This window comes from Ovis canadensis, chromosome 21, assembly GCF_042477335.2.
Source record: "Ovis canadensis isolate MfBH-ARS-UI-01 breed Bighorn chromosome 21, ARS-UI_OviCan_v2, whole genome shotgun sequence".
NCBI lineage: Eukaryota > Metazoa > Chordata > Mammalia > Artiodactyla > Bovidae > Ovis > Ovis canadensis.
The window spans coordinates 22,801,998-22,816,682 of NC_091265.1; the positions used below are offsets into that span (position 1 = coordinate 22,801,998).

The 14,685-nt window shown below is 37.8% G+C and overlaps 1 protein-coding gene across 1 annotated transcript in view; it reads left to right on the top strand.

Annotated features, from left to right (window-relative positions):
* The window catches only part of GRM5 (glutamate metabotropic receptor 5), a 786,169-nt gene that overhangs the window by 601,236 nt on the left and 170,248 nt on the right, over positions 1–14,685 (top strand). The window contains exon 10 of the mRNA XM_069564782.1: positions 2,064–2,299. Within this exon, the coding sequence (XP_069420883.1) occupies positions 2,064–2,299 (236 nt within the window). The remainder of the gene's footprint in view (positions 1–2,063; positions 2,300–14,685) is intronic.

A 14,685-nucleotide genomic window follows, 5' to 3' on the forward strand; every position in this document is an offset into this window, starting at 1 on the left:
GAGCATGCCCTCTGCTTACCAAAATAAAATGTATAAAAAACAAAAATGCATTAGGAGGAAGATAAAAAGGAATGAACATTCCAATAAATAGAAATGCCTGAATATTGGTCAAATAAATAATGATTGTTAATGTAAACCCTTTCACTCAACTTTTCCCAGTACCTACTCCCCCTCACCCAGCTTATCTCCAGACCCTTTCCGGCCTTGCATTCAGGAAGCTCCATTCCGCTCTTCCCCTCAACTCTCTCCATGTCATCTCTTCCTTCTCTGTTGTTATCCTTTTTTCATTGCTAAATTTCCCTTGACTTTATTTACTTCTCTTGAAAGGGCACGTGTGCCTCTTTAAAGGACGGTTAGTACCGCTGGGTCCAAGCAGATACACATCATAAGCTGTGCATATTTCAGATGACAGGAAGGATGGGAGAAGTCAGATACTTTTTTCCTGAATGCCCCAAGGTGTGTCCAGATTTCACAGAAACACATTTTCATGTCTTTTATTTCCAAAGTTTTATCTCATGTATTTTCCAAATAAGCTTAGAATACTCTTCCTTATTCTGTTACACTATTATACTAGAAACTCCAATTTCAAACTCTTGTTTTGAAATTCCTAGGTTACTTTGAGTGATCAATACATAGAATGATATTGATGTTCAGGAGTATGATTCCTGTCACCATCGTTGATGGCCTATTGTTAAGAAGTTCTTTCAATGACTCTAGCGTAAAGAGAGGCTTGCTCCTTGGAAGAAAAGCTATGAGCAACCTAGATAGCATATTAAAACGCAGAGACATTACTTTACCAACAAAGATCCATCTAGTCAATGCTGTGGTTTTTCCAGTAGTCATGTATGGATGTGAGAGTTGGACTATAAAGAAAGTTGAGTGCCAAAGAATAGATGCTTTTGAACTGTGGTGTTGGAGAAGACTCTTGAGAGTCCCTTGGACTGCAAGGAGATCCAACCAGTCCATGATAAGGAAATCAGTCCTGGGTGTTCATTGGAAGGACTGATGCTGAAGCTGAAACTCCAATACATTGGCAACCTGATGTGAAGAGTTGACTCATTGGAAAAGACCCTGATGCTGGGAAAGATTGAAGGTGGGAGAAGGGGATGACAGAGGATGAGATGGTTGGATGGCACCACCAGCATGATGGACATGAGTTTGAGTAGATTCCAGGAGTTGGTGATGGACAGGGAAGCCTGGCTTGCTTCAGTCCATAGGGTCACAAAGAGTCAGACATGACTGAGTGACTAAACTGATACTGATAATGTAAAACATGATTTCAAATGTGTATTTCACATGTATCCTTATTAGAGAAGTACCATGGGATAGGAAAGATGATATGGACTATAAGGACTTCAGTTTGGGCTCTGATGAATCAATATTTAATAGAATGACCATAATCAGAAAGTTTCTCTTGTTTAACCACTCAGGAAAATCCCCTCAAGTAGGAAATGGCAACCCTCCCCAGTATTCTTGCCTGGAAAATCCCATGGACAGAGGAGCCCAGTGGGCTACAGTCCATGGGGTCACAAAGAGTCAGACACAAGTGATCACATACACACACTCACACATCATTACATGTAAAATATAGGGAAAAAAATGAATATTATTGTTGGTTAAATTAACATTAGGTATATTTTAGAAATATTTTTCAGTTTTACTTTATGATCCTTATCATGATTTATTATTAAGTAAAGGAAAAGAAATATACTTAAAATTAATTTAACCTAGCTATTAAACATTCAGTAAATAGTGTGAATGGTGATATACAGCTTTCATGCTTATACTCTATTTTACAACCAGTGAAATTCTGCCAAAAGCATAAGGTTATTCTCAAGGTAAGTGAGACCAGTACCTTCCAGCATTCTTAGACGCGAAGTTTCCATTGTATTTTGCATTTTTTATCCTACCAAGCTGCTATCTCAATAATCACGTCGTATAGTGTAAGACCGTAGTGTGGCCTGAGTGCCATTTACTGGTGAATGTTTTCAAAACGATAGCAAACGGCGTCATTTTCTCAGACGAGACCTGTTCTGAGCTGAGGGGTTTTTGTTTCCCCACAGTGACGGCTGGGCGGACAGGTATGATGTGACAGATGGCTATCAGCGAGAAGCTGTCGGTGGAATCACAATCAAGCTCCAGTCTCCCGACGTCAAGTGGTTTGATGATTATTATCTGAAGCTCCGGCCAGAAACAAACCTCCGAAACCCTTGGTTTCAAGAATTCTGGCAGCATCGCTTTCAGTGCCGGCTGGAAGGGTTTGCACAGGAGAACAGCAAATACAACAAGACTTGCAATAGTAAGCAGATTTATTCTTTCACTTAAAGTGGGTAAGGCTCAGGCTCCAGTTTAAGTAAGCTGTGTTATGAGGATAGCGGCTGTCATCTGTTAGAAAGGAGGGCTCTTATATAGAGTGGGTACTGCTGCTTAGAGGGATAAGAAAACATAAGAGAGTAAATGTTCACTCTATTAAGATTTCAAACTGTTTCTATCATTCAGGATATTGGCAGTGTGCTACAAAGCTAATGTGAGCTCCAGAAAGGAACTCTTCTTGACATCTTTGAAGGCAAGAAATACATTCTGGTTATTTTGATTATCTTTGGCAATTAGCACAGTGGAAGGCACATAGCGAGGATTTCATGTATGTCTGAAAAATGAATGAGTGAATGTTGAAGGATGGAGCCAATTCCCACTTCCATCAAGAAACTATAAAACAGTAGCAAGGATTTGCTATGTATAATTATGATGTTCCAGGAGACATAAACTAAGCAGAGCCATTCAAATTATTTATAAAGATTCACAACTAATCCTTTAGTTGTAAGGGTAACAAGATGAGGAAAACTAGATCCTGCCCTCAAGGGATTTATTGTCTAGTTAGGGAGACCATGATGCCAATAAAAGCTGCACTTCAGTGTTGTGCGTGACGTAATAGGAATTTTAAACAAAAGGTTTGGTCAGTTTTATTTGTAGCAAATCCAAAGGGAATCTGGACTCGTAATAACCAGATAGGGTCAATATTGATCTGTACGTCAAAATGCAAAGGTTAAGATTTGTTAAAACCAATAAAGGGTTTGCTAAGACTGATTTATCCCGCATTGTGTAACAAGCACCTCATATGTGTTTGCAAAGGAGTGAAATGTTTTAGTTGGTGGTGTAATGCCTTTATCATGATGCTGGAACGGAAGAGTGCACTGGAACAATGAGGTTGACGTGGAAATCCTAGTGCAGGAACTAATTCCAGTCTACAGAGAAGCTGTCACCAGCACCGAAATGAGGAAAATAGGAACAATGTAGGGACTTCTTTGTAATGCCTCTCCTAAGTTCACATCCATACTATGTTTTTTCTATCAGTCCCTTCTTTTGTGAAATGAATGAAGTAGTAAGTGCTGATCTGTGATGACTTAAAATGTCAGTATTTGGGAAAACGAGAACGTGGCAGCCTCATGTAAGTTCCTAATCTAGCAATAGTGGAGAGGAATGCTGGGGTGGGATGTACTGCCCATTGAAATCCAGAAACCACAGAAGCCTGCTGTGAAACTACATTTGCTTCTCTCCTGCTTTAAATACTGCTAACTCTTGCCCAGAGTCTTCAAATGCTTATTCATTTCCTTTGTTTTTATGTTTTATTTTCATGAAAAAAAAAGTGTGTGAATATAAACTTGTGACTTGTTTCACAATTTTTATACCCAAGTTTATATTTTTCACAGTTCTATCCAGTTTCTTTTTTCAATTTAATTTTTTTTATTTTATTTTACTTTTAATTGGAGGATAATTCCTTTACAATATTGTGATGGTTTCCACCATACATCAACATGAATCCACCATGGGTATACATACATCACCTTCCTCCTAAGCTCCCTCCTAAGCTCCCTCCTGTCTCCCACCTCATCCCACCCCTCCCTCTAGGCTGTCACAGAGCACTGGCTTTGGGTTCTGTGTCATACAGCAAATTCTCACTGCGTGCATGAGTAGCTCAGTCACGTCTGACTCTTCGTGACTCCATGGGCTGTAGTCCACCAGGCTCCTCTTTCCATGGAGTTCTCCAGGCAAGAACACTAGAGTGGGTTGCCATTCCCTTCTCTGGGGACTCTTCCCCACCCAGGGATCAAACCCAGGTCTGCCGTATTGCAGGCAGACTCTTTACCGTCTGAGCCACCAGGGAAGCCCAAAGGCCCACCGGCTGGCTACTTGACATATGGCCATAGATATGTGCCAATGATACTCTCGGAAATCATCCCACCTTCTCTCCCCCGACTGGGTCCAAAAGTGCGTTCTCCATGTCTGCATCTCTACTGTTACCCTGTAGATAGGTTCATCACTACCATCTTTCTAGACTCCACATATATGTGTTAAAATACAATATTTGTCTTTTTCTTTCTGACTTCACTTTGTATAATAGGCTCTAGGTTTGTCCACCACATTAGAACCAACCTAAATGCAAAAAGCGGTGCTGCGAAAAGAGGGCAGCTACATGTAAAATAATAAAATTAGAAAACTTCCTAACACCAGACACAAAAATAAATTCAAAGTGGATTAAAGAAACAACTAAATGTAAGACTAGAAACTATAAAACTCTTAGAGGAAAACATAGGCAGAACACTCTTTGACATAAACCACAGCAAGATCCTCTATGACCCTAGAGTAATGGAAATAAAAACAAAAATAAACAACTGTGACCTAATTAAACTTAAAAGCTTTTGCAAGGAAAGCTTATGAAGGAAACTAAAAACAAGGTAAAAAGAAAACCCTCAGAATGGGAGAAAATAACAGCAAATGAAACAACCGACAAAGAACTAATTTCCAGTCTATGTCTGACGCAGGATGCAGCATGCTTGGGGCTGGTGCATGGGGATGACCCAGAGAGATGTTATGGGGAGGGAGGTGGGAGGGGGATTCATGTTTGGGAACGCATGTAAGAATTAAAGATATTAAAATTTTAAAAAAATAATAATTTCCAAAATATACAAACAGTGCATGAAGCTCAATACCAGAAAAATAATCCAATCAAAGACTAGGCAGCAGACCTAAACAGACATTTCTCCAAAGAAGACATAGGGGTGGCTAATAAGCACATGAAAAGATGCTCAACATCACTCATTATCAGAGAAATGCAAATCAAAACCACAACAAGGCATCATCTCGAAACAGTCAGAATGGCCATCATCAGAAAGTCCATCCAGTTTCTGAAGGACACAGACTTCTTTCTTCCCTTGAGATTTGGGGAGCACACAGCCTCTATGCACTGATCCTATGATTGTGTACAGATAACTCTATGTAGCTACACTGGAGGCATTTTGGAGGGTCAGCTGCAGATCCAATCTCATTTCTGGTTCCTCTTTAGTTAGGACTCAGTGACAGCCCCTAACCAGTGTGGCTAAGTAAACTTTTCCAGTTGGTCTTCACCCTCTTTTGTACTAGGGTTCTTCCTCCCCAACTCCTTTTTGTCTGAAATGTCCTCTCCTGGAAATAATCCTTTCTTTCTCTTACTTTTTTTTTTTTTTCTATTGGAGGCTTTTTGACATACAGTCTTGAAAAACTCTTTGATTTCCATGGAAACATTATTTCTATGGAAATTATTCTATAAAATTCTCCATTTGAAATTGTTGCTGCTGCTCTGTGTTTCCCATGAACACTCTGATGTGATTTCTCTGCTCAGGGGCTGTCCCTCACTCTATGGAAAAGCATTCTTTTAGTCCCACCCCCCTGGAATCTTATCTGTCAACAGGTGTCATCCGTGTACATAAAGATGAACACGGATATGTAATACCTCCATTATTCTTCTCAATGAGAGAAGAACTGTCATTATCATTAAAGATAACAAAACCAAGAATTAGAGAGACAAAACAACTTGCTCAGGAAAACACCAGAACTGACACTAACACTCAGGTCTGAAGTTTAGCTTATGCGCTACATTAAGTGAAAGTCGCTCAGTCATGTCTGACTCTTTGCGATCCCGAGGACTATACAGAATACTGTATAGTAGAATGCTGGAGTGGGTAGTCTTTCCCTTGGTCAGGAGATCTTCCCAACTCAGGGATCGAACCCAGGTCTCCCACATTGCAGGTGGATTCTTTACCAGCTGAGCCACAAAGGAAGTCCATACTACACTAAAGAGAGAGACTATTTTAGTTTTAAAAATCACAATCAAATTTGCCTTCTATAATAGTTAACATATAGGCAAAAAATACAAAAAATAAATATTATTTGTATATAATATGGAATACAGTAATAGATACCTCAATATTCAGTAATCTCTACTTTTGACCATATTTCCTTATTTACTCAAATGTCCTTTCAGTATCCCAATCTACATTTTGAAAAAGACCCCAGGTAGTTTATTCTGTAACACTACTGAATATGAGTAGTGTTTTCCTAAATATACTTTCATCAAGCAGTGTGTATAAGACAACCATTTTTGAGTTGGAGAGGTAAGTTGGAGTTTACAATTCATGACAGGCAAGAAATCTTCACCTTATTCACTCTCTATAGCACCCAAATCTAATAGATATGTCAATAAGCAAAATGACTTGATACAAAGAGTAGAAATACTCATAGCTGAATAACTGCTGTTTTTGTTTTTAGAAACTTCTTAAAAGGCAAAGTATAAGAGCTAGGAGAACTATATGAACCTGAGTCTAAAATTAGCAGTAGCCTTATATAGAATGAGCTAAAGGAAAAGCTCTGAGTAACCAAAAAGTTTAACATTTAGCAGGAAACACTTAACACTGAATAAGTAGTAGAGCCATCTTAGAGATCAACTCCTAGGAATTAATTCCTGATAGATTACAGCTAAGTGATTACACTAACATTACCTTAGTACAATTTTCTAAGTACAGTTTATTTTTCTTTAAACTAATGATTTATAGTAACACCTGGATAGCAGTCTTTTGTATAGCCTCTTCTGGTTTCCCACTAAAGTATTGATGACTGTATCAGTAACAAAAGTAAAACAACAGAAAACTCATGTAACAACAATCTTTGAGAAAGGCAGCCATCGGAACGCCAGTGCCTGGAAGACTTCCACTAAATAGCCATCAGTCAGTTCAGTTCAGCCACTCAGTCGTGTCCGACTCCTTGTGACCCCATGAATCGCAGCACGCCAGGCCTCCCTGTCCATCACCATCTCCAGGAGTTCACTCAGACTCACGTCCATTGAGTCCGTGATGCCATCCAGCCACCTCATCCTCGGTCGTCCCCTTCTCTTTCTGCCCCCAATCCCTCCCATCATCAGAGTCTTTTCCAATGAGTCAACTCTTCGCATGAGGTGGCCAAAGTACTGGAGCTTCAGCTTCAGCATCATTCCTTCCAAAGAAATCCCAGGGTTGATCTCCTTCAGAATGGACTGGTTGGATCTCCTTGCAGTCCAAGGGACTCTCAAGAGTCTTCTCCAACACCACAGTTCAAAAGCATCAATAACGCCTATGAAATCAGATATTGGTACAACTGGCTAACTATAGAGAAAAAATGTTGGTGTAGCCTCATACCACAATGTATATACACACACACTTGTATACGTATATACATACACACCCAGATGAGCAAAATACTTAAGTGTGAAAAAGAAAACTATGGAGAAAAAAGAAATCACTGTAGAGGGATGCAATTCAGATCAGTCGCTCAGTCGTGTCCGACTCCCCACAACCCCATGGACTGCAGCATTCCAGGCTTCCCTGTCCATCAAAAACTCCCAGAGCTGACTCAAACTCATGCCCATTGCGTTGGTGATACCATCCAACCATCTCATCCTCTGTCGTCCCCTTCTCCTCCTGCCTTCAGTCTTTCCCAGCATCAGGGTCTTTTCCAGTGAGTTGGTTCTTCACGTCAGGTGGCCAAAGTATTGGAGTTCCAGCTTCAGCATCATCTTTCCAATGAATATTCAGGACTGATTTCCTTATCATGGACTGGTTGGATCTCCTTGCAGTCCAAGGGACTCTCAAGAGTCTTCTCCAACACCACACTTAAAAAGCATTCAATTCTTCAGTGTTCAGCTTTCTTAATAGTTCGACTTTCACATCCATACATGACTACTGGAAAAACCACAGCTTTGACTAGATGGACCTTTGTCGGCAAAGTAATGGCTCTACTTTTTAATATGCTGTCTAGGTTGGTCATAGCTTTTCTTCCAAGGAGCAAGCGTCTTTTAATTTCATGGCTGCAATCACCATCTGCAGTGATTTGGGAGCCCAAGAAAATAAAGTTTGTTACTGTTTCCACTGTTTCCCCTTCTATTTGCCATGAAGTGATGGGACCAGATGCCATGATCTTAGTTTTCTGAATGTTGAGTTTTAAGCCAACTTTTTCCCTCTCCTCTTTCACTTCCATCAAGAGGCTCTTGAGTTCTTCTTTGCTTTCTGCCATAAGGATGGCATCATCTGCTTGTCTGAGGTTATTGGTATTTCTCCCGGCACTCTTGATTCCAGCTTGTGCTTCATCCAGCCCTGCATTTCACATGATGTACTCTGCATATAAGTTAAATAAGCAGGGTGACAATATATAGCCTTGACGTACTCCTTTCCTGATTTGGAACCAGTCTGTTGTTCCATGTCCAGATCTAACTGTTTGTTGCTTCTTGACCTGCATACAGATTAGGAAGGTTTTACTCAGAAAAAGAATGATACAGTATATGAGACTGAGAATATTTCATGTTTTTTTTTCATGTTGCTATTGTGTAGTCTCTAAGTTAGTGTTCAACCCTTTTGTGACCCCATGGTCTGTAACCCACCAGGCTCCTCTGTCCATAGAATTTCCCAGGCAAGAATACTGGAGTGGGTTGCCCTTTCCTTCTGCATGGTGGTTTTTGTTTTTTTTTTTTAATTTACCAGCTTTCATTTATTTAATTTTTTCTTAGCAGCTTTTAAAAACATTTCTTCTTTAACCTCATCCTAGGCAATAATCTCTATGAAATTAAAATGTATTATAATTATACACATGCACATATATTTATATATTTGAAAGTGTGTCAAAATAAATACAAAATATTTTAATGTATAGCCTCAAATCACTTGGAATATCATCAGTAATTCACATACTATACATTAAATTCATGTCAATATTTGCGAAACCACTGGTGGTTTTAATTAAATAAAAAAATTTAAATTCCATGTGTTAAAAACATAATAAAAAGGGAAAAAAGGCCAATATGTCAGTCTAAATATTTACTTCTTACAAGAAAAACCCATCCAACTTTAAAACATAAAAATAAAAAACAGAACAAATGTACAATGGATATATTAGCAAATGCTTCACAGAACAATTAGAAATTATTAATAAACATAAGAAAAATTCACTCATTATTGAGAAAAGTTTACTCTCATTATTAACTGTAAAAATACAAATGTTCTTCCTTTTATCTTTCTGTATTTTCCAAACATTCCAGAATGAGGATAAGTTATTTTTTATCAAAAAAAAAGAAGAAATAACATTTTCAAATTATTATTTAAGGACACCATACCCCCCACACACACATTATTGAGGCATTTTCATTTATATGTGTGTGGTGCATGTCATAGATTAATTAATAGTAATTTCATAAAATACATACCTCAAGTGAATTTATGTTTTATGAATATATATATATACACATCTCTGTAAATGCCATCCATATTTGTATGGTATCTCTGTAAATACCATATTTCTCTGTAAAGAAATAATATCAGAAAGTTCTCTCATACCCAATCCCAGTCAATAACATGCTCCATTAATATAAAATTTTAAAATTTTTTAATTGAAGGATAATTGCTTTACAGAATTTTGTTTCCTGTCAAACCTCAACATGAATCAGCCATAGGTATACATATATCCCCTCCCATCTCCCTCCCAATCCCACTCCCCTAGGTTGGTTCAGAGCCCCTGTTTGATTTCCTGAGACATGCAGCAAATTCCCACTGGCTATCTACTTTACACATGGTAATGTAAGTTTCCATGTTACTCTTTCCATATATCTCACCCTCTCCTCCCCTTTCCCCATGTCCATAAGTCTATTCTCTATGTCTGTTTCCCATTGCTGCCCTGCAAATAAATTCTTCTGTACCATTTTTCTAGATTCCGTATATATGCGTTTGTATATGATATTTATCTTTCTCTTCCTGACTTAATTCACTCTGTAAAATAGGCTGTAGGTTCATCCACCTCACTAGATGGACTCAAATGTATTCCATTTTATGGCTGAATAACATTCCGTTGTGTATATGTACCAAAACTTCTTTATCCATTCAACTGTTGATGAACATCTAGGGTGCTTCCATGCTCTAGCTACTGTAAACAGTGCTGTAATGAACAACGGGATCCATGTGTCTTTTTCAATTTTGGTTTCCTCAGGGTATATGCCTAGGAGTGGGATTGCTGGGTCATATGGTGGTTTTATTCCTAGTTTTTTAAGGAATCTCCATACTGTCATCCATAGTGGCTGTATCCATTTACATTCCCACCAACAGTGCAAGAGCATTCCCTTTTCTCCTCACCATCTCCAGCATTTATTGTTTGTAGACTTTTTGATGATGGCCATTCTTACTGGTGCAAGGTGATACCTCATTGTAGTTGTGATTTGCATTTCTCTAATAATGAGTGGTGTTCAGCATCTTTTCATGTGTTTGTTAGCCATCTGTATGTCTTTTTTGGAGAAATGTCTGTTTAGGTCTTTTTTCCACTTTTTTATTGGGTTGTTTATTTTTCTGGTATTGAGTTGTATGAGCTGCTTGTATATTTTGAAAATTTATCCATTGTCAGTTGTTTCATTTGCTATTATTTTCTCCCATTCTGAGGGTTGTCTTTACACCTTGCTTATAGTTTCCGTTGCTATGCAAAAGCCTTTAAGTTTAATCAGGTCTCACTTGTTTACTTTTGTTTTTATTTCTGTTACTCTAGAAAGTAGGTCTTGGTTTGATTTATGTCATCGAGTGTTCTGCCTATGTTTTCCTTTAAGAGGTTTATAGTTTCTGGTCTTACATTGAGGTCTTTAATCCACTTTGAGTTTATCTTTGTGTACAGTATTAGGAAGTGTTCTAATTTCATTCTTTTACATATAGCTGTTCAGTTTTCCCAGCATTGAAGAGGCTGTCTTTACCTCATTGTATGTTCTTGCCTCCTTTGTCAAAAATAAGGTATGCATAGGTGCATGGGTTTATTTCTGGGCTCTCTATCTTGTTCCATTGGTCTATATTTCTGGTTTTGTGCCAGAATCACACTGTCTTGATGACTGTAGCTTTGTAGTATAACGTGAAGTCAGGAAGGTTGATTCCTCCAGCTCCATTCTTCTTTCTCAAAATTGCTTTGGCTACTCAGGTACTTTGGGGTTTCCATATGAATTGTGAAATTTTTTGTTCTACTTCTGTGAAAAATGCCATTGGTAATTTGATAGGGATTGCACTGAATCTGTAGATTACATTTGTTAGTATAGTCACTTTCACAATATTGATTCTTCCTACCCAGGAACATGGCCTATCTCTCCATCTGTTTATGTTATCTTTGATTTCTTTCATCAGTGTCATAATTTTCTGTGTACAGTTCTTTTGTCTCCTTAGGTAAGTTTATTCCTAGGTTTATTCCTATATTTAATTAGTTTTGTTGCAATGGTGAATGGGATTGATTCCTTAATTTCTCTTTCTGATTTTTCATTGTTAGTATATAGAAATGCAAGAGATTTCTGTGTATTGATTTTGTATCCTACAACTTTGCTAAATTCATTGATTAGTTCTAGTAATTTTCTGATAGCATCTTTAGGGTTTTCTATGTACAGTATCATATTATCTGAAAATAGTGAGAGCTTTATTTCTTCTTTTCTGATATGGGCTCCTTTTATTTCTTTTTCTGCTCTGATTGCAGTAGGCAGGACTTCCAAACTATGTTGAATAGTAGTCATGAAAATGGACATCCTTGTTTTGTTCCTGATGTTGGGGGAATGCTGTCAGTCTTTCACCACTGAGAATAATGTTTTCTGTAGACTTATCATATATGGCCTTAACTATGTTGAGGTAGGTTCTTTATATGCACATTTGTGAAGAGTTTTAATCATAAATGGGTGCTGAATTTTGTCAAGGGCTTTTTCTGCATCTACTGAGATTAATATTTGGTTTTTATGTTTCAATTTGTTAATATGGTATATCACATTGATTGATTTGTATATATTGAAGAATCCTTGCATCCCTGGAATAAACCCAATTTGATCATGGTATATGAGCTTTTTGATGTGTTGCTGAATTATTTTTGCTAAAATTTTGTTGAGTTTTGCATCTATGTTGATCAGTGGTATAGTCCTGTAGTTTTCTTTTTTTGTGTTGTCTTTGTCTGATTTTGGTATCAGGGTGATGGTGGCCTTATAGAATGAGTTTGGAAGTGTTCCTTCCTCTTCAATTTTTTGAAAGAGTTTTAGAAGGATAGGCATTAGCTCTTCTTTAGTTATCGATAGAATTCTACTGTGAAGCCATCTGGTCCTGGGCTTTTGTTTTTTAGGAGATTTTTGATCACAGCTTCAATTTCAGTGCTTGTAACTGGGTTGTTCACACTTTCTTTTTCTTCCTGGTTTAGTCTTGGAAGATGGCACTTTTCTAAGGATCTGTCCATTTCTTCCAGGTTATCCATTTTATTGCTATAAGTTTGTTCAAAATAGTCTCTTAAATCCTTTGTATTTTGGCATTGTCTGTTGTAACCTCTTTTTCATTTCTAATTTTGTTGATTTGATTCTTCTCTTTTTTCTTGATGAGTCTGGCTAAAGGTTTCTCAAATTTGTTTATCTTCTCAAAGAACCGGCTTTCAGTACTATTTATCTTTACTATTGTTTCTTTCATTTCTTTTTCATTTATTTCTGCTCTGATATTTATGATTTCTTTCCTTCTGATAATATTGTGGAGTCTTTTGTTCTTTTTCCAGTTGTTTTAGGTGTAAAGTTAGGTTGTCTATTTGATGTTTTTCTTGTTCCTTGAGGTAGGATTGTATTGCTATAACTTCCCTCTTAGAACTGCTTTTGCTACATCCCATAGGTTTTGAGTTGTCACGTTTTCACTGTCATTTGTTTCTAGAAAATTTTTTTTATTTCCCTTTTGATTTCTTCAGTAACCTTTTTGATTTCTTCAGAAACATATTGTTTGTTTTGTGTGTGTGTGTTACATAGAAACATATTGTTTAATCTCCATGTGTTCTGTTTTTTATAGTTCTTTTCTTGTAATTGATATCTGGTCTTATAGCAGTGTGATCGGAAAAGATGCTTGATATGATTTCAATTTTCTTAAATTTACTGAGGTTTGATTTGTGACCCAAGATGTGGTGTATCCTGGAGAATGTTCCATGTGCACTTGAGAGGAAGGCGTACTCTTTTGCATTTAGATGAATGTCCTGAAGATATCAATGAGATCCACCTCATCTAATGTATCATTTAAGACTTGTGTTTCTGTATTAATTTTCTGTTTTGATGATCTGTCCATTGGTGTGAGTGGGGTGTTAAAGTCTCCTATTATGACTGTGTTACTGTCAATTTCTCCTTTTATGTCTGTTAAGGCAATGGTACCCCACTCCAATACTCTTGCCTGGAAAATCCATGGATGGAGGAGCCTGGTAGGCTGCAGTCCATGGGATTGCCAAGAGCTGGACACGACTGAGTGACTTCACTTTCGCTTTTCACTTTCATGCATTGGAGAAGGAAATGGCAACCCACTCCAGCACTCTTGCCTGGAGAATCCCAGGGATAGGGGAGCGTGGTGGGCTGCTGTCTGTGGGATCGCACAGAGTCGGACATGACTGAAGCAACTTAGCAGCAGCAACAGCAGCAGCAGCAGCAGTGTTTGTCTTATGTATTGAGGTGCTCCTATGTTGAGTGCAGAGATATTTACAGTTGTGCTGTCTTCCTGTTGGATTGATCCCCTGATCATTATGGAGTGTCCTTCCTTGTAATATTCTTTATTATAAGGTCTGTTTTGTCTGATATGAGGATTGCTACTCCAGCTTTCTTTTGCTTCCCATTTGCATGGAATATATCTTTCCATCTTCTCACTTTCAGTCTATATGTGTCTTTAGGTCTGAAGTGGGTTTCTTGTAGACAGCATATATATGGGTCTTGTTTTTGTGTCCATTCAGCCAGTCTATGTAATTTGGTTGGAGCATTTGATCCATTTACATTTAAAGTTATTATTGATATATATGTTCCTATTGCCATTTTCTTAATTGTTTGGGATTTGATTCTGTAGATCTTTATCTTCTCTTGGTACTGAATTATCTTAACATTTGCTTGTCTGAAAAGCTTTTGATTTCTCCATCAATTTTGAATGAGATCCTTGCTGGATACAGTAATCTTGGTTGTAGGTTTTCCCCTTTCAGTACTTTATATCCTACCATTCCCTTTTGACCTGCAGTTTCTGCTGAAAGATCAGCTGTTAAACATGTGGGGTTTCCCTTGTATATTACTTGTTGCCTTTCCCTTTCTGCTTTTAATGTTTTTTTCTTTGTGTTTAGTCTCCATTAGTTTGATAAGTATGTGTCTTGCCATGTTTCTCCTAGGATTTTTCCTACATGGAACTCTTTGTGCTTCTTGAACTTGATTGACTGTTTCCTTTTCCATGTTGGGGAAATTTTCAGCTATAATCTCTTCAGAAATTTTCTCATACCCTTTTTCTCTTCTTCTTCTGGGACCTCTATAATTCTAATGTTGGTGTGTTTGATATTATCCCAGAGGTCTCTGAGACTATCCTCAGTTCTTTT